This window comes from Euprymna scolopes, chromosome 39 (genome assembly GCF_053919585.1).
Source record: "Euprymna scolopes isolate OS-2025 chromosome 39, ASM5391958v1, whole genome shotgun sequence".
Lineage (NCBI taxonomy): Eukaryota > Metazoa > Mollusca > Cephalopoda > Sepiida > Sepiolidae > Euprymna > Euprymna scolopes.
In genome coordinates this window covers 31,311,034-31,331,674 of record NC_136520.1, presented here as the reverse complement: position 1 = coordinate 31,331,674, position 20,641 = coordinate 31,311,034, and the positions used below count along the sequence as shown (strand labels likewise).

The 20,641-nt window shown below is 33.0% G+C and overlaps 1 protein-coding gene across 1 annotated transcript; it reads left to right on the top strand.

Moving 5' to 3' along the window:
• The first annotated feature begins 842 nt into the window (after window positions 1-842).
• Window positions 843-15,307, top strand: LOC145263710 (neurocalcin homolog). Its single transcript, XM_080120665.1, has 2 exons — window positions 843-1,983; window positions 14,488-15,307. Exons 1-2 carry the CDS (start codon window positions 1,542-1,544, stop codon window positions 14,727-14,729), a joined length of 684 nt encoding a protein of 227 aa, XP_079976791.1. The 5' UTR covers window positions 843-1,541; the 3' UTR covers window positions 14,730-15,307.
• Window positions 15,308-20,641: the final 5,334 nt, after the last annotated feature.

Below are 20,641 nucleotides of genomic sequence, written 5' to 3'. Positions count from 1 at the left end.
ACAACAAGTCCAATGTAAAGTTCTTGCTGAGTCATTCCCTTAAATAATCTAATTATACTAAATTCTCACTATTAACGATTATTACGATGTTGTCCCAATGGCTGCTGTACACTTATTAGCCCTTATCCTCGAGTGGTCTTTGGGCCTTGGTGACTCTCTTGTAAAAAAAAATTAAATAATTGACCGATTGGTGACAGTTATTACTTGTATTTGCTTAATATCCGATCTTTTAGTTAAACATATGGCATTGAATATTCATATCCAGTTAAGAAAAGACGCCATCTTGAATCCCTATTTTCACAAGCCTTCTAGGCTGCTTATAAAATCTGAAAAACAAAACAAACTAATACTTAAAGAAAGTTCCGAAGCTGAAAAGCTGCGCAGCTTTATAGGTTAAATTTTCTAACATTTAGTCACAGTTATTTTGGTAAATTTTCAAATTAGGTCCATCTCCACAATTTTCTTTTAAATGACAACTTTTAAAAGTTTTCGACTATGCTGAATACGAAAATCGCATTCAAGTTTGCAGAAATTAGTAGTTATCGAGATATAAAAAGTTGTATTATGCGTTGTATTCTTTGGCGGCCATCTTTTTTACGCGCGTACAGTGTTCAGTCACAGATGAGTAGATTTGTTTATGGCGCGCGCACGCGTATAAATAAGATGGCCGCCAAGGAATACAATGCATAATACAACTTTTTATATCTCGATAACTACTTATTTCTGCAAAATTTCAATGCGATTTTCGTATTCAGCATAGTCGAAAATCTATAAAAGTTGTCATTTAAAAGAAAATTGTGGAGGTGGACCTAATCTAAAAAAAAAAAAAAAATACCGTTTTTTTGTTTTTTTTTGTAAATGTGTTATTTTCACCCGTTTTCCTTTTAACTATACTGTTCGTACTTTTTTGATATATTACTATTTTCGACTATTAAGTAAGTACTGTTGTTTTTGCTTAAAACCACATATTTAAAAAAATCGATGTGTCGACTGTATCTTAAAAAGCACCAAATTATTTTTGTTTTAATTTAACTATTTTATTGTGTAATAATTTATATCAGTTTGAAATGTGTTAGAATAAAGAAATAATAAGGAATACGGGCATGTCCGCGAGAAAAACGGAAGTAGTTCAGGGAGACATCTCGAACAGGAGAACCGACAAAAAAAAAAAAAAGAGAAAGTTCGAAACTATAGCAAAATACACACCAACTTTAAGAATAATTTAAAGATAGTTATTAAAAAAATGATATTGCGCTTATAAAAATGTTATACATTATGATTTTGGATTTTATTTTAGCACTTTTTCGATTATTTCACTAGGTTTAATAATAATAATTGCTAACTTTAGTTTCGTAAATATTGGTCGAAAACTGAAAATAAAAATATAAGATTTTTTGTTTACTTTTAAAAATTAATTACTTCCATTTTCTCCGCCTAATTAAAAAAAGAAAGAAGTGAACTGATGACTTTTTGCTTTCCCTGATTTGACCAGAGTGGTCAGTTTAGACCACCGGTCATTAAATAAAATAACACTTTTATCCATGTATGATATCAAAAACCTCCAGGGACAACTTGGGCATCATATAATACTGGGATTTTCCAAGTTTAAAACCCTTGGACATTTCCTCTCCTTGGAGAAAATGGGCCGACACCATAGCAAACTGACCAAATTAAAACCTGATGTGATTGAAGATATTAGTCGAACGAGTGGGTTTTCCGAAAAGGAAGTGGCCGTCCTTTATAAAGGTTTCCTTAAAGACTGTCCGCGTGGTCAGCTGTCCATCCAACAACTCAAGAGGATCTATGGAAATTTCTTCCCTTATGGAGATTCCTCCAAATTCTCCGAGCATGTTTTCAGGGCGATGGACACGAATTGCGACGGAGTCATCGACTTTAGGGAGTTCATTACTGCGTTCAGTGTAACGTCCAAGGGTAGGATTGAACAGAAACTGCGATGGATTTTTGATATCTACGACGTTGATGGTAGGTAAAAAAACAAACAAACGAAAAACAAAACTATACTTTTTTAGAATAATTACGCATTGACATACCTGTTTATTTTATTTATTTATTTATTTTATTGTTTTTGGTGCTTGTATAAAAAAAGGCGACAGATCGATTTTTATTTTTAAAAAATAAGATTGCAGAAACAGGGGACATAACTCAGATTGCTTAATTTAGAAAGCACATTTTCGATTATTTTCAATTTTTACTTATTGTTCATTATTTAATTAAATTAGTTTTTTTTTATATATATATAAAAAGGTGCTTGTTAAGATAGTATCTTAAAAATAAAGTCGACAGGTCGAGTTTTTAAAAATATGTTGTTTTAAAAGCAAAAACTGAGTGGTACTCATGCAGAGAGTGATCCGTGCTGAAATAATAACGTTATTATTTAAAAAGCCATTCTTAACATGGGGAGGGGAGGGTGTTTTGTACCTATTCTGTACTTTAACTGATTAATTGAATAATAAAAAAAAAACATCATAGCGCGGATCTGCATTAGCACCCAAAACTATTACGTACTTAATTGTCATATCCAAAATAGTAATATATCCAAAAATTAAGAAAAATCATCTAAAAATATGCGGGAAATGCGCGCGCTTACACGTACAAAAATCAATGTTTTATTTTATTTATTTATTTTCGTTTTCAGTTATTTTTTAATAATTACGCCCCCCCCCCATTTCTGCACGCGGTATAAATAAATATGGCCGCCACTTCACGTGGCGACACAACATGCGTAAAAGTATGTTTACAATATCGTGAAAACTAGTTGCCGGCTTCAATTTTAAATGCGATATTTGTTTTCAGCACACTCGAATACCATAGAAAATAAGTTTTTAAAGGTAGGTTGTGTGTTGGTCTACCAGACCACATTTACCAAAAATGAATTCAATTTATCATGTTATTTTATGTTTCAAATTTAATCCCCCGCCCAACAAAAAACACCCTAAAAATTTTAATGAAATTTATCGTTATTTTATGTTTCAAATGTAATACTCTCCCTCCATTATGCAGAAATAAAAATGGAATTTGTCATGTTGTGGGAATGTGGGGTCTGCTTTGTATGTTAAAGTGCAGAATGGTCTCATAATAACAAAAAATTAAATTTATCGTGTTATTTTATTTTTCAAATTTAACCCCCCCCCCCTAAAAAAAAAAACGGGGTTTGTATTACTGTTCACATAGATTCGAAAAAGTTGTCAAAAAACAAATATATAACAAATAAATGTTATCAAAGGCAAGATAAGTTACTTTTCTGCCAAACTGGATATATTTTTTGTGTTTTTATTCAATGTAACATATTTATTCAGCTCGAAAACCATACAGTGTTTACCGATGTATTGGAACATTCAAGATGGCGCTGACTCTCTCTTTAACACGGTAAGTTCAGGAAAAGATGTTATAAATAATAAACTAGACAAAATACTGTTAGAAATTCGCTCAATATATGTTACCGTGACATAAGTTGACATATATTTGGTGTTTTTTTAATAGTATTTTGTCTAGTTTATTATTTATAACACCTTTTCCCAAACTTACGGTGTTAAAGAGGGTGTGAGACGCCATCTTTAATTTTCGAATACATCGGTAAACACTGTACGTTTTTCGAGCTCGTCTCCGGAAAATATATTTATTCAATAAGGGACCAGTTTTCCTACCTAGCGAAAGGGGACGAGTTTTCCGGGGACGAGTTTTCCGGGCACCCACGGTAACATATATTAAGCGAGTTTTTAACAGTATTTTATCCGGTTTTTTATTTATAACACCTTTTCCCAAACTTACCGCGTTAAAGAGAGAATCAGACGCCATCTTGAATGTTCCAATACATCGGTAAACACTGTATGGTTTTCGAGCTGAATAAACATGTTACATTGAATAAAAACACGAAAAATATATCCAGTTTGGTAGAAAAGTAACTTATCTTGCCTTTGATAACATTTATTTGTTATATATTTGTTTTTTGACAACTTTTTCGAATCTATGTGTACAGTAATACAAACCCAAAAATTGAATTTGTCATGCTTATCCCCTTCCCGTACCCCCCTCAATCGCCAAACTTGAAAAATGCTAGGGGTTGATATGTCTCGTTGACCACTATGTTGCCAAAAAGTGGGTGCTCATTTTACGTTAAATTTATATAGAAAAGTGATCCCCCCCACGCGAAAATGTTAAATTTCTTTTTCAAAATTTCCCCTTTCAAATTAATTTCAAATTACGTGTAAACGTATTAGGCAAAAAAAGATCTTCGTTTTTTAGCGGTTAAACGACGCTGGGTCAGTGGGTTTTGGGTCACGTCGAAATTTATTTCTAAGGTAATTTTTACGGAAAATTGAGTAAAATCGCATTTTTCTCAGGCGTTATAAAGTAGACAGTAGGAGGTTAAATTTTAGATTTGTGCCATGGCTGCAATATTTGTTGTTTGTTAGCGATAGACTTTTTTTTCTTCTTTATACTAAAAACACAATAGCAATTGTTCTACTCAATGAATTTTCGTAAATTTTGGATATATTACTATTTTCTACATGACAATTAAGTACGAAATATTGTTTTTGCTTAAAACGATATATTTTAAAAAACGATTTGTCGACTATAGCTTAACAAGCACCAAAACAAAAAATATATTTGGTACTGGTCGCGATTTGAGTTCCCTGCCGAACACCATAAAAAACACTGACTTCTCCCTACGCATGAGCAAAAGACATGTTTTAGTTGCCAAAGTAACTAAACGATCATGAATTTTTATCGACTTTTTTTTTTTTTTACTGTTTATGAATATTGAAATAAAAGAAATTACTACACATTAATAATATCTCACTTTTATCGCCTTTGTTTTTTATCACTTTTATCGACTTTTTTTTTTAAATAGCATTTTCTTTTTAAATGACGTTTTTACTGTTTTTGAATATTGAAAAAAAATAATTACTAAACATTTATTAATAAAAAAAAAAAATGGGTGCTAGTGCACTTTGCACTTATGATCCGCGCGCCGCGCTATATTTTAAATCGTATTTCTAAGTTTAAAGTTTAATTTTTTTTATTCAATTGTAAGGTCAAAGTAGAGAATAGGTACAAAACACCATCCCCATGTTAAGAATGGCTTTTTAAATAATTACGTTATTTCAGCACGGATCAATAAGTGCACTAGCACCCATTTTTTTTTTAATAAATGTTTAGTAATTATTTTTCTTTTAATATTCATAAACAGTAAAAACGTCGTCATATAAAAAGAAAATGCTATTTAAAAAAGAAAAGAAAAAGTCGATAAAAGTGACACATGATCAGTAAAACAGTAAAAAAAATAGTCGATAAAAGTGATTAAAAACAAAGGCGATAAAAGTGAGATATTATTAATAAATGTGTAGTAATTTCTTTTATTTCAATATTCATAAATAGTAAAACTTATAAAAAGTCGATAAAAATTCATGATCGTTTAGTTACTATGGTAACTAAAACATGTCCTTTGCTCATGCGTAGGGAGAAGTCAGTGTTATTTTTTTTTTTTTTTTAGGGTGTTCGGCAAGGAACTCAAATCGCGACCAGTACCATATATTTTTTTAAATATAAATTTACGAAAACAGAACTGAAAAATATTCAAATTTTAATTTAATTTAAGTACTGGGGTTTGTTTGACTATATGCATAGATTCGAAAAGTTGTCAAAAACACAAATACATTGTAACTCGGATATAAGAGATCTTTTCTGGTCCCAAATTAGAGCCTGTGTAAATGTGTATAAATTAGAACCGTATATAAACCCGGATATTAGAGATTTTTGATGGTCCCGTCCTCCCCGATATAAGAGAGTTCATTTTTGAGTGACAGTAGGATGTCATAAATCAGTCAAACAGATGAGTTAGAGTTCTGAGTCAGAAGTTTTGTGACAATATTCACGAAAACAAACGGTCAAGGGCGGCGTGTGCGAGGCGCAAACTCAAAATCCAACTGATTGGAACGAAAAGGCGACATATGCTCAAATTCGACCGTAATTTGCATGTCGAATTTGAGCATAACAAAAAACAAAAAAAAAAAAAAAAACTAATTTTTGGATTGGCGAGACGATTTTTGATTCCTTCGAAGTGATTTTATGCGTATCAGTGAGAAACAGAACGAAGGATTTTTTTTGTGTGTGGCGTGTGTGTGTGTGTTGCGTGTGTGTGTGTGTGTGTGTGCACGAAACGGTATTCGGCAGCGAGAAAACATTAATTTCAACATTTCAAGTTTGTTAATTTTGCCACTGAAAACCGTTTGCTTGCGATGTCGGCGTCTCAACGAAAAACTCTGAGCTTTTCTGAACAATTAGAGCTCATCGGCATCGCCGATGTCAAAATGAAGAAACTCAAACTGGTCGCTGCAACCCGAAAGTACGGAATCGGTTATTCAACAGCAGCAAAAATTCTCAAGAAAGAAGACAATCTCGGATCTTTCATGCAAATGAACGGAAACACTAATCGCAAACGAAAGCGCCAATCCGTGTACAAGGACGTTAACGAAACGCTTACACAATGGTTTACGCAAGCATGTGTTCATGGAACTACCGTCACTGATCACGTCATTAGACAGAAAGCATCACAACTGGCCGTAAATCTTGAAGTTGATTTTAAACCGAACAATGGCTGGCTCATACGCTGGAAGCAGGCCAATAACGTTTCGTTCAAAAAATTTCACGGTGAATCATTCAATGTCATTAGATCACATTTCTGCCAATGAATGGGTGACAAACGTTTTGCCGCAAATTTTTCGTGGATATGATGATGCTGAAGGCGTAAGTCCTGAATTTTCTGAAACTGACAAACCAATACCACATTCTCTGACTGCATTGACTGCGCTTGGAGCTCTGACAGCCTACTTTGAGGCAAAAAGCAGTAATCCTGATGGCGCATTGAAAATGATTTACGGACTGTATGAAAGTTTTCATAATGTTAACAAAAAGATTTCTGTACAATCAAAAAAAAAAAAGTCATTTTTGACAGAATTATTTGTGAAAACTGATTGAAAATGTATTTTTGTTTGTGTTTTTTTATGTCTATCACTGTTGAATAAACTAGTATTCTGTATGTAAAAAGCGTTATATGATCCCATACTTACCTAAACAAAATAGACAAAACCCTGATATATGAGAAACCCTGATATAAGATATTTTTTTTAATCAGGTTCCAACATCTCTCTTATATCCAGTGTCGCAATACACCACAAACATTAAAATAAATAACATTCCAGTTACACGCGCAGTTGCAGTACATTAAAATGGATGGATAAATAACATTTCAGTTACACGTATATTTATCGCATCCACCCATGCAAATTCTGTTGAAGTAAAAAGTAAAACAATGCCTCTTCATGCGGACGTAGCACAAGACGAAACCATGTGACAGGATGTCCACTTTCTATCCAATCAACGCTCAAAGAAAACAGCTTTTCTCGAATCTGTTTCTGACAGCCTTCACTGGAGCCGGCCAAAATTGTATAAAAGGCACTGTGTACGAAATCAAAACTAGTTGAGTCAGATCTCCGTTCAGTCCAGTTCAGACTCCATCTCCTTGACATAAAATCACTAGCATTGACTTCATGCACCTAAAGCCTAAATCTCACCGAATTAATTTCGCAAATAATAACCTTGTGTCACATCCGACACATTTATGAAGCAAAATTATCACATTACTGGAACTAATTCATATAACAAATTTTATTTCCTTTTGTTAAAAAAGAAGAAACATTTTTCTTTTAAAAAAAATATGACTGCCTTAGTCGGAGGAAGTTTTTCTTTTTGCCTCTTTGTTTTTTTGGTACAGTTGTTTTACTCCCGTCTTATCAGACTATTTTAAGAAATACATAAAATCCTAACGACTATAATACTTAACGTTTATTTCCAGGACACTGTTCCCAAGAAGCATGAACATCTTAAAACATTTTTTTTTTTTTTTTTTTTTTTACATGACGGTCACCACTTATCAAGGCCCGGAAGCCACTTGGGGATAAGGGTTATTGTGTGTACAGTAATCAATGGGATAGTATCTTAGTAATCGTTAGTACTGGAGTTTTTTTTACTTAAGGAGGGGGGCGGATCATCAGGAATTTATGTTGGACTTGAAGATATGCAAGTTGTAGTCAGGTGGGAAACAGGCAAACGGAAGAGAGTTCCACAGGCATGCACTTCTAAGAAAGAAGCTTTGTTCATAGAATCTATGTTTTGATTTAATGACTTAATCTTTTTCTTGCGTGTTGAATCGGCACATGCATATTAAATACACCAACAAAAAATTATTTATTTTTGTTGTTAAATAAAACCATATTATGAACGTTAAAATTCGTTTTCACCATTATGTTGAATCTGACACTTTTATTATTTTTGTTTACGGTGAGGTATCAGCGATTTTTTTTTTTTTTTTTTTAAATTTTTTTTTTTTTAAATCCCTGTTCACGTCGCTGATATGATGCTGGCATTGATGAAGATCTGCCATGTCCTCGTTATCACACATACCTATCATTAATAGGGCTATGACAACAGCATATTCTTTTCATTGTTTTGACTCTCGAGTGTGTATCCCTTGATAACATTTAATGCTTTTATATAGAGTAATGTGTTTCTCGGTTGATCAACTGTGTCTGTGTCGGTTGGTTGGTTGGTTGTTTTGTTTTACAGCATATCAACCCTTTTCAGGTTATTTAATGCCGAATCCAAAGATTTTGAAGAACGATTTTTTAATATAGTATATTTGTTTTTTAAGTTGTATTCTATTTAACCCATAGTTGGGACCCTAACAGGTGCTACCACTTCGGGTTAAAGTGGACCTGGAAGCAATGGCAATTAAAGGGTGGCTCCACACTCCCTAAGGCCTGCAAGCTGGGGCCCTCACCATCGGATATAGTTTAAGGTCATATCCAAGACCTGTCTGTGTCGGATATATACTCGAGAGTCATGACAATGAAAAGAATATGTTGTTGTTATAGCCCTAATCATTACACTGTGACTCCACCATGGACCATTACTCGTTCGCTCCCCCATATCGTAACACCGGGTTACACTGATAACAAATAAATGTCTTTGAAGACTTGATAATCACATCAAAATAAGAAATAAAACAAAATGGTGTTAGAAACCCACCTAGTAGATGTTACGGCTGTTTGTTTAACTAAATCGATACTTCTGCACTTACTGTACCACGCTGAAATAATTACGGTATTATTTAGAAAGCCATTCTTAACATGAAGAGGGGGTGTTTTGTAACTATTCTGTACTTTCATATAAGAATTTAATAATAATAAAAATTCCCTTGTTTCACAATTTATTTCCCTTGTTTGATCTGTCGCTTTTGTACAAGCACTTATTTATTTTACCGCAAACAAGGCATTTGGGATCATGTCTACAGGAAACTTGTGGGGAGTTCAGCAACAAGACGTTTGTTCACATTACATTTAAACTACTGCATGTTAAGTACAGTCAGTCAATGCATGAAAGATAAGATACACAAAGACCCTTTCCTCACATCATCTATAAATCTAGATTTTTTAAAAATTAAATTAAAAAAAAAAAAAACATAGGTCTTTGGAGTGATAATAGCGGCAACAATTATGGGCAATCAACAATTCCCCTGCTAACCAACAATCACGAGGTTGTTTGCTCAGCAACCGACAATGCTTACCAGCCGGTTTGCCTCGAACTCCATATTGGACCCTACCAACCACCCCCTGCCTGACTTTCCTTTGTGGACAGACGCCACGCTAGACGATCTAAAAATACCCCCTGCTCAGGTACACGCTATCATAAAAAACCTTGACACTTCAAAAGCATGTGGACCTGATCTCATCCCAGCTGTGCTATTAAAAAAGTGCTCCACCGAAGTAGCTCCAGTTCTCTCCAAACTCTACAACAAATGCCTTAATGAATCATGCTTTCCGGGCTGTTGGAAAACTGCTTCTGTGGTACCAGTATTCAAGAATTCTGGCGAAAGAACTAACCCATCAAATTATCGTCCCATTAGCCTCCTCCCACTTTTCACCAAAATATTTGAGACCATAATTAACCATGCTCTAGTTCGTCACCTTACAGATGCTAAACTTCTGACGGACAAACAATATGGATTTAGACAAGCCCGTTCCACAGCAGACATCCTCACTGTAATCTTTTAACGTATATACCATTCACTGGACAAAGCGGGGGAGGACAGAGCAGTAGCTCTAGATATATCTAAGGCTTTTGACAGGGTATGGCATGAGGGTCTCCTCAAGAAAATTAAATCATACGGTATCACTGGTAGAATACTCAACATAATTAAATCCTTCTTAGATAAGAGAAAAATCCAGGTTGTCCTTGACGGTCGTACATCTAAACAATATGATATAAATGCGGGAGTGCCTCAGGGGTCTATCCTTGGACCTCTATTGTTCCTAATATTTATTAATGACCTCCCCGACAAAACTGCCTCTAAGATGGGTATATATGCTGATGACACCACACTCTATAACAGGCATGACAGGAAAACAAATGAACACTAAACTAAAACTAACTAATAAAATGGCAAAAACACTAGATGATGACCTCCAATCTGTAGTGGAATGGGGACAAAAATGGATGGTCACATTCAATGCTGCCAAGACTAAACTGGTTTCCTTCAATAATTACAAGAAACCTTCTCTGCCACCAATAGCAATGGCCAGTGACTCCCTGTCTGAGAGTACATCTTTCAAACTCCTTGGCCTAACGTTCACAGGAAACATGAGTTGGAACAATTACATTGAAAACATTGCTAGGGCCGCTGCGAAGAAGGTAGGCTCTCTCTACCATGCTAGAAAACTACTGACACCTGAAAGTATCCTGTACCTCTATAAGGCCACCATTCGCCCATGTATGGAGTATTACCGTCACATTTGGGCTGGTGCATCTGCTGCTATTCTCTCGCTCCTAGACAAGGTTCAAAAAAGAGTCGCCAATCTGATAGGCCCTGAACTGGCATCTAAGCTTCAGCCTCTGTCCCATCGACGGAACCTTGCATCCCTCTGTCTGTTTTACAAGTATTTTAATGGTGAATGCTCTGATGAACTGCAGACACTTGTGCCCTCGCGATGTAGACACCCTCGACAAACCCGACAGGCAGCTAAATCCCACCCCCACACAGTAGAGATCCCTTGATGTAAAAGATCTTTCTACTCCAGTAGTTTCTTCCCCAGAACTGCTAGACTCTGGAATTTCATTCCAGGTCCCTGCTTCCCCAACTGTACTGACGTGCAGAAGTTCAAGTGTAACGTGAAGCAACATCTTGCTGCCCAAATCCCAACATAGTGCCTCAGTAGTTGCTGCCCTTGATAGTAGCCCCCTACACCAAAGTGGCAATGTGCCTTGTTTGGGGTGAAAATGTAATAAAAAAAAAAATAAAAAAAAGTAGAACATTACATTAGAAACTGAGCACTCCTATGAATACTGTATATTTCGGCATATAAGACACCCTTTAAAGTTAAAAAGATCATCTTTAAAAACTAATATTCCATGATACTGTGTGTTACAATCTTTAGCTTAGGCTAAACAAACATGGTTTTGTGATTTAGCAGTCTTATACAACCGATATATGATAAATTTATTAAAATTTGCTCCAATTTTGTACCTCGTTTTATCTGTAGGTCACCTTAATATACGATATTTAAATATTGACTTTTTTCTTTTTTTTTTTTTTTATAATCTGGTAGACTATTGTCCATCTGATAATAATCCCCTGAAAAATTGAAAGAGACAAAACTAAAAAAAATATAGGGGGGAGGCTATCGATCATCACCTGAGTCAATGTCTGTCCTCGCTCCGCTATTAGCACCACTAACCATAGTTTAGTGGCCTGAATATAATGCCATAAACATTATGTACAGGCGATAAATATTTGGTGTTTATACAAAGATCGATTTTTTAAAAATGTGTCCTTTTAATCAAAAACAATATTACTTGCTTAATTGTCATGTCAAAAATAGTAATATATTCAAAATTTATGAAAATTCACTGAGTAGAAAGTTATTTATAGTTAAAAGTAATTTTTATGGAAAATAAGGAAAATTGCATTTTTCTGTAGATGTTTTAGAGTAGACTGTGAATATTGCAGAAACAGGAGAGATAACGTAGAAAGCATATTTTAGATTACATTGTAATGGTGGCCAACATGTTTAAGCGATAGCAGTTGTTCTACTGTATGAATTGATGTAATTTTTGGATATATTACTATTTTCGACAATTAAGTAATATTGTTTATGCTTAAAAGGACATACTTAATAAAGAATCGATCTTCTTTGTATAAGCACCAAGTCTTGTGTAGCCAACACCACATTCCAACATTTCAAAATACAACTGCTGAGAGACAACGTGCAGATCTTTATACAGAGACTTTTCTTTCTCCAACTTTGCAACATGGTAAGAAAGAAAAAAGGAAACATCCTGAGGATGGAGTCTGACTCCGAAATATATTTAAATTATAAATTTCAAGCAAGTAAAATATTTGTTTATTTTCCTAATATTGTGTTGTGATTTGGTTTTCCAGCGCACTTGATGCATATTTTATTTATTGTTTTACCCTTTTTTTTTTTATTAAATATTAGTAAATAATGGACCGTTTTGAGTTAAAATCTATTTTATTTAAAATCTATTATGCTTGTAATCTTAAGAAGAACATTGCTTTAAATGTGTAAGATTGTTGTAGAAGAGCGAAAGGTGTGAAGGTGCCAATCGACAGTACAACTAATAAAGTAGACACAAGACAATAGCAAAGAAAGGATGACAAACAAAAACATTCTGTTTAAGATGATATCGTGTTTTATTGTTTACTAAGAAAAAAGGAAAATGTACGGCAATGAATTCAGGATCAGCTGTAATGAGAATGCTCATTTTGCGAGGTTCAGATTCTGGAGGTACGAACTGGTAGAAGAACGTCAGTGGGCACTGGAACAGGTAGCTGGATGTCAGTGGGTACTGACACGGGTAGCTGGACGTCTGTGTGCCCTGGAACAGATAGATGGATGTCAGTAGGCACTGGTGGCTGGAAGTGCTGGAGCTGCAGGAGTAAGTTGGGGAGCTGCTTGAGTGAGCTGGAAATGCCGGCCGCTGCAGGAGTGAGCTAGTCTTGCAGGGGTAAGCTCGAGGCACTGAAGGTTACAAGAGTAAGTTGGGGAGCTGCTTGAGTGAGCTGGAAATGCCGGTCGCTGCAGGAGTGAGCTAGTCTTGCAGGGGTAAGCTGGAGGCACTGAAGGTTACAGGAGTAAACTGAAGAGCCACTGGAGTAAGCTAGAAACACTGGAGTCACTGCAGGAATAAACTGGAATCGCTGGAAGCTGCAAGAACGGGAGTGGCAGAATGTGAGGGAGGCAGAGAGTGAACTGGGAATGCTGACTTGAGAGTCAAGTCAGGATGGGAGTGCTCCTAACTCCAGAGCTGAACTGGAGGATTTGCTGTAAAAGCCACTAACTTTATGGAGAGCTGTTTGTGCTACAGGTTTCACGGCCAGTGATGATGTCGCTAAACAATGAATGGCTATCATTAATTTTAGGCTGGATTTCTTACTGGCAAGAATATATGTAGCGTTTAAATTTCTGTCTAAAAATAAAAATTTAGTTGGTTTTTTTTTTTGCAAAAAATTGAGATTTTTGTTTTTTCTTTGTTGTTGAAGAAAAGGTTGTTGCTATTTTTAGCATGCAGCAGCGTGGTCATGGCATATTTCGGGGAGTGTCATGTTTCAGCTGATGGCATGTTTTTGTTTACAAACATGGGAGTTGTTAACTGGCACACCAGAAGATATTAAATATATACATTTTATATTAGATAGAGTAGGAAGTCGTTTACTTCCGGCAGCCTTTGATCTCGATAGTTTGAATTGAGTTCTCTCCCTTTTACTCCGTGTGCCTAGCATTAGGCAGAATTTTTATAGAAAGAGCTTCTTTGCAAGGGCTTCACATCTGTGAAAACATTACTGTGAAACTACTTCTCTGCTGATTATAACTTGGTCATCTTCAAATCCAATATCAACAAATTCTTGCCTTAAACCACTCCATAAGTAATCAAATACAGTTTATATTAATACATTTGGTCGATGTTAGTACTTTCATAGTGTTCCTCACCTCTCGACTGATAATCATTTTGTCTCATTAAGCCATATCATCTAGGCCTTCGTAAATGGTTTTATTTATATAAATTAATTAAAATGCAGAAAACCGCCATTTAAGAGCAAGGGAGATAACTTCACTCATTTTGAATGTAAACGCATCCAAAAATATATGGAAATGGTCTAATCAATAATAATACATAAGTTTTTTTAATCATTTACATAACATATTTGTTTTTATTTTTATTACAACAAAAAACACATTCCTTTTAATAGCAATAAATTTTCTCTGTTGTATTAGCATTTAGTAACATTCGTCTTTAGACTTTTACTTTTCATAGTGTTTCAAGTCTGTAACTTAACAAGCAATCTAGATATCATATAACTTGGACTCTTTTTTTTTTTTTTTTTTTAAGGAAATGGTCTGGTATCATGGGATGAAATGCTTCAGATAGTCAGCGCCCTCTACACAATGATCGGTTCTGGTGTCCCACTTCCAGATGATGAAGCGACACCAGAACAAAGGACAGAAAAAATCTTTCATCAGATGGAGAAGAACCGTAGCAGCCAGTTGACTTTATCGGAATTCATTGACAGCGCTAAGAACGATCCATCAGTTGTAAAGATTTTGCAGTGTGACTCAATCGCAAATGGTTGACACCAGACATCTGCCCTGTCTCGACTGCAGACGAATCTAAATAATCTGAAATCATTTTCCAGGCATCAAACAAAATAGCAGTTTCCATTATTCATTTTTTTTTTTTTGATTAAAAAAAAAACATTTTTAAAAATTAAATTTTCAAATTACTTTACCATTTTTTTATTTATATTTTTATATTTTATTTTTAATCTATTTTTAATTTACTTTTCAATGTTTTTATTTATTTTCTAAATTTATATTTTTTAAATTACTTATCAATTTATTTATTTATATTTCAATTTATTTATTCATATTTTAATCTATTTTTTGAAATTTAATTTTTTTATATTACTTTTCAGTTTGGGAATTTATTTTTTTCATATTTTTATCTATTTTTAAATTACTTTTCAAATTTTTAGTTATTTTTTCATCTAAGTTTTAAATTACTTTCAAAGTCTTTGCCAAATATTTAATTTAGAGTCATAGAACCAAGTAAAAAAAATAATAACATAAATTTTATATTATCAGGATAATTGTAGTATAGGAACTGTTAGAATGTATCACCACATTCATATTTTTTTTTTTTTTTTTTTTTTTTTTTTTACAAATTTTAAATTAATAAAAAAATGGAAAAGTTCTGATATTTCTTAAGAATTTTAATCTTGAAAATTTAACAAATAGTCGTTTGTAAGCCATTAATGCAATGTAAATGTTTTTATTTTTTTTATTTATTTACTTAGCTTTGATATATTTCAGTGATATAGATGTTTGCACTTGCCACTGCTGATTTTGTGTTATTAAACTGGACTATTGTTCAGGAGAGGTGGAGAACAGTTAAAAAATACTGAACTTTTTAGCTGGTTTTGCATTAAATACTAATCCCTATTAATACCTAACTGCATCGAATGGATACCACAATACTTAGTTCGCTGCATCTTATCACCACAAAGATCCATACAAAATTTCGACCAGATTAGCTCAGTAGTTTCCAAGAAAAATGCTAGAATAAATGTGATACTGTGGAGACTAATCTTATTAATCCCTAACTGTGTATCGAACAGATACCATAATTCTTACTTCACTGCACTTTATCATAACAATTCTGTACAAATTTTCAGAAAAATTGGCACAGTAGTTTCTAAGAAAACTTTCCGAGTAAATGTGGTATTATGGTGGCTAATCCCTAATCATGCATCAAGCGGATACCATAATACGTAGTTCACTGTACTTTATCATAAAGGTTGATACGAAATTTCAGTCAAATCGGACCAGTAGTTTCCAAGAAAAAAATGGAATGGACAGACAAACTTAGAGAAATATAATATAGAAAAGGTCTGATTTTCATAAATGAAATAAATGACTTTGTCGGCTCGCTATCACTTTGCAAAGTTTGCTCCTTACAATATATGAAACATTAATTTAAAATTTTATTCATTCCTTTGCTATAAATATGGAACAGAATATTTCTTCATATTATTCGGAATCTTCAGACTACTGTTCTCATTTTCAGTTTTATTTTCACAACGTTTTGGTTCATGTAACCTCTGACCTTCTTCAGGTATATCTTGTCGAACTCGGGAATTTTTCTGTCAAACTCGAGAATTTGGACGGAATTTTGAACAGAACCCTTTATTTACTTCACAGGGGTAGCATGCTCTCGTTCCATCAGCCATGACTGGATAGAGGTCCTAAGTAATTCGCAGTTGTATTTTTTGGTTGCCCACATTTAGAATTGAACCTTCAGGAGAATATCACTTTTACAATTGATTTTTTTCAAGTACTCTAACCACTATTACTGTATATATAATCTATTATTTATAATTAAGTAAACTTACTTCCAACTAAATCCAAAAATTTGAAATCTTCGAGTGCAGAGCTATCCTCTTTTTTTTTTTTTTTTCCCCCCTGCCAAAATGTAGCAGTTTTTACACATGACGAAGGTTGGAGGTTATATCAACCGAAATGTGCAGGTAACACTGAAGATGAGAACAATTATCCGATTATCTGAACAATACAAACATTCATACCTCATTGCAAAATTTCAGAACTGTAAAAGCTATATGTTGTATCAAACCTGAAACAATCATTGAAGAAAAAAAAACAATAACAAATAACAGTTAATTAATAAATTGTCTTTTTTCAAGACCAATATATAAATTAGTTAATAATGCAACTGATATAGACAATACTTAAACAATATATAAATATATATTGTGTAAAGTTGAATTAATTTGAAATAGGGCATTTTGTCTTTATCGTTAGTGCAAGAAATGGGCCCAACTTTTGCATTTATTTAGATGCTTGTAAGTTTTTTTCTTTGAAAATCATACATTTGAACTCTTCAGTTTAAAGAGTTCCACTCATCTTATTTTTATTAAATATATATTCATGAAACAAAAATAATAAAATCTATTCTGAAATAAAAAATATTGGCAAAACTGTAGTATATATAGTTAACAGGACAAAAACGGTTGGGAGTGGGGGCGAATATACAACAAATAACGGTTTCCAAACACAATAAAATTTAATTTTTTATCGATCTGTATGGTTTTTAAGTTTGGAAACTTTTTGCAAGTGTTTTTTTTTTATTTTAGAATTTGTTTAGTAGGTTCAAAGACTTGTAATAAAATGGATTCAAGATGACCATCCATCTGCATTTTCTTCATTGTATAATGACTGAAAAATAGAAAATTAAAAAAAAAAATACAAATAATATCTCTCACCAAACGTATTACAATTTAATTTTCAACCAATTTGTATATTTTTTACTTACTGAAACCATTTTAAAAGATTTCTTTTATTTCAAAATAGGGTGCAGTGTATCGAAACTTGGCGTTATGTGCTTTGAGTTTTTTAACAAGCCTTGAAAGTTACAAAATAAATTCTGTAATAAAAAAACACTACAAAAAGTTTCAGAATGAAAAATCATGCAAGTTGATAAAAAGATGCTTTTTAAAATAGAGTGGAAAGATCGATTTCTATTAAATATGTCGTTTTAAGCAAAAACAATATTAGATAATTGTCATGTCGAAAACAGTAATATAACCAAAAATTATGAAAATTCATTGAGTAGAACAATTGCAATTGTGTTTTTATTAAAAATGTATTGCTATAGGCTACAAATGTCAAAAGCCATGACAGTGTAATTTAAATTTTGTGTTCCGAATTATGTCCTCTGTGTGTGAACTCTTCATCGTCTACTTTATAACATTTAATAAAAATGAGTTTTTATCCAATTTTCCTTAAAAATTACTTTTAACTATAAATAACTTTCTACTTGATAAATAAATCTTCGTAATTTTTGGATATATTACTATTTTCAACATGACAATTAAGTATGTAACATTGTTTTTGCTGAAAACAACATATTTTTAAAAAATTCGATCTGTTGACTATATTTTAACAAGCACTTTCCAAAAATATTTCTAACGTAGTTATTTGTTTCATATTTTTTTTTTTTTTTTCACCCATTTTTGTGCCGTTAACTATATTATGTCTTTGCCAATAAATTATATATCGCCAATATTGTACACCTTGCTTGTTTGTCATTGAATAATAAATTCAGATATTTTAATTTTTATCTTTAAAATCAAAATTTATTTTGCCAAAATATTTTTTACTGTTCGTGCCTTGCTACTGTGATATGTAAAGAAAGGATAAAAGGTCAGATGCTTTTCTTTTTTTTTTTTTTTTTTTTAATGGAAGTGGTGGGCGTAATCTTTGTTGTTTTTCTTTTTTTTTTCTTAAAAGGTCAATTTTTTTTTTTATGACCGGAAAGGGAGACTCTTTAACTCGTTTTTTTCTTTCCATGGTAACAAAACTTAAATTTTCAAAAACCATTTTTGTTTTGCTTTAAAATTGATTTTATGAAGAAAACCAATCGCCTTGTGGTTTGAAACTGAAATTAATTAAAAGATCATAGACACTCCCCCCATTGTATTAAAAAGACTATAATTTAAAATATTTTCTTTTCTTGATAAGGATGAAAATAAAGATAAATTTCCAAAGAAAATGTTTTTGTTTGTTTATTCTTTACAATTTATTGTATCTTATTTTTTGTTTCATTTTATTCCAGTCAAAATTCTTAGCAATCAAGGACCTCATTCCTAGGGGCTAACACTTAGTCTCTATAAGAGACTAGCAAGGACACCTGAAGTTGCCCGGGATTTAATGATGATGATCAACGAATATTTCACACTCCTATATTTTTATTGCCATCAAAATCCATGAAATCGCCCGGGAGGAACATGCCTCCATGAAGTAACTTAGTCCAAAATGTATGTTATTCTACATTGCACTCTAGAGAACCTACTGTATCTTTTATAAAATTATTTTATATAAACTTCTTTCCAGTTAAAAAAAAAAAAAACAAACATTGAGAAATTTACGTGTGGGGTTTAAACCTACAGACCATGTCATGCAAAAAAAAAAAAATTTTCAAGTCTTATAAAATTCTTTGCAATTAATGAAAAAAAACATTAAGAAATTTATGTGTGGAGTTTGAACCTACAGACTACGTCATGCAAAAACAAAAAAATGCTATCATCTTACCCACAGTAAAATTTTTACGGCTCATTGTTTTATTATTGTTGCTAAGCGACGACATGGAAAAAATGGCTTTACCAATGATAGATAAATTAAAATAACAGTTTCGATTATTGATTATCAGTAATTATCGGGGGTATTCTGAGACAAAACTTAGCTAAGATCACTCCCAGACTTATACACTAAAGTTCTGTAAATTTAAAAAAAAAAATCTGTTCAACTGTTTCGGAATCTATAAGGAACGAACTCACACACATACACACACACACACACACACACAAGGTTGCATTTATATAATTGTAGAGATATATAGACATTCCATTAAAATTCTTCTTTACATCCCAAACACTGAGTTAGTAAAGAAGTTAACAATTATCTATTTAAATGTTATAGTATATTTTTCTTATAGTTTCTTGGTCTTACTGGATTCCAGGGCAAGAATTCATCTAGTCTAGTGGATTATTCAGCTCTGTGTTGTTACTTGGAGAGTATCATTACTTGGAGAAGGTGCACCATTCCCCGTGACTTATCCATACTGAGCACATCTTATTTAGGTCGCAAATACTATGTGATTTTAAATATTTAGTCAGGTTTTACTTCTAGGGAAAAATATTCTCATGCCAAACTGACCTGGCAAATTTCCATACAGAGAGACCTTAGACACTCGAGGACAGTGTTTAACCCTGTAGGTCTGCCCGTGCCATACATGGCACAATCTTAATCAGGGGACAGATATGGCACATTTCATAACTTTCAAGTTTTTAAATGAATTCAGCTTTTTTGTTCAGATTCATGATTCTGGATCCAATAAAATCTATAATTTCAAATTTCAGAATTTTTATTAATATGTATTAATAAGTATTAATATGTTCAGGCCCTAAAGGGTTAATAAGTACTCAAATTTCCAGTAGGCATTCAATTTCTTTCCGATGTAAGTCTTGTGATAAATCTTATGATAAATAAACGTATGTATGCATGAATGTCAAAAATATTTCAGTTTTCTAATTTTATTCACAGACTAGCAAGGAGAACCAACGTTGGCTTGGATTGAATGATTATGAACGAATGTTCCACACTCAAATATTTTTATTGTCATCGAAATCAGTGAAATTGCCCATTTTTCAATAACATTGATTGTTTGCTCTATTTGGGGACTCAGCTGCAGTGTACCAGGTTGAACTTCACATGCCTCCTCGCAGTGACTTAGTTCATAATACATTGTAGTCTGCATTGCACTGTAGAGAACCTACTTTTCATTTTATAAAATTATTTTTTATATATAATCGTTTGAATTAAAGTTTAAATGGAAAAAGTCAAGTATCATGCTTCAGTTGTACTCTAAACAGAAACATTCATTCAGAATGCACCCTAGTCATACCAAAGAA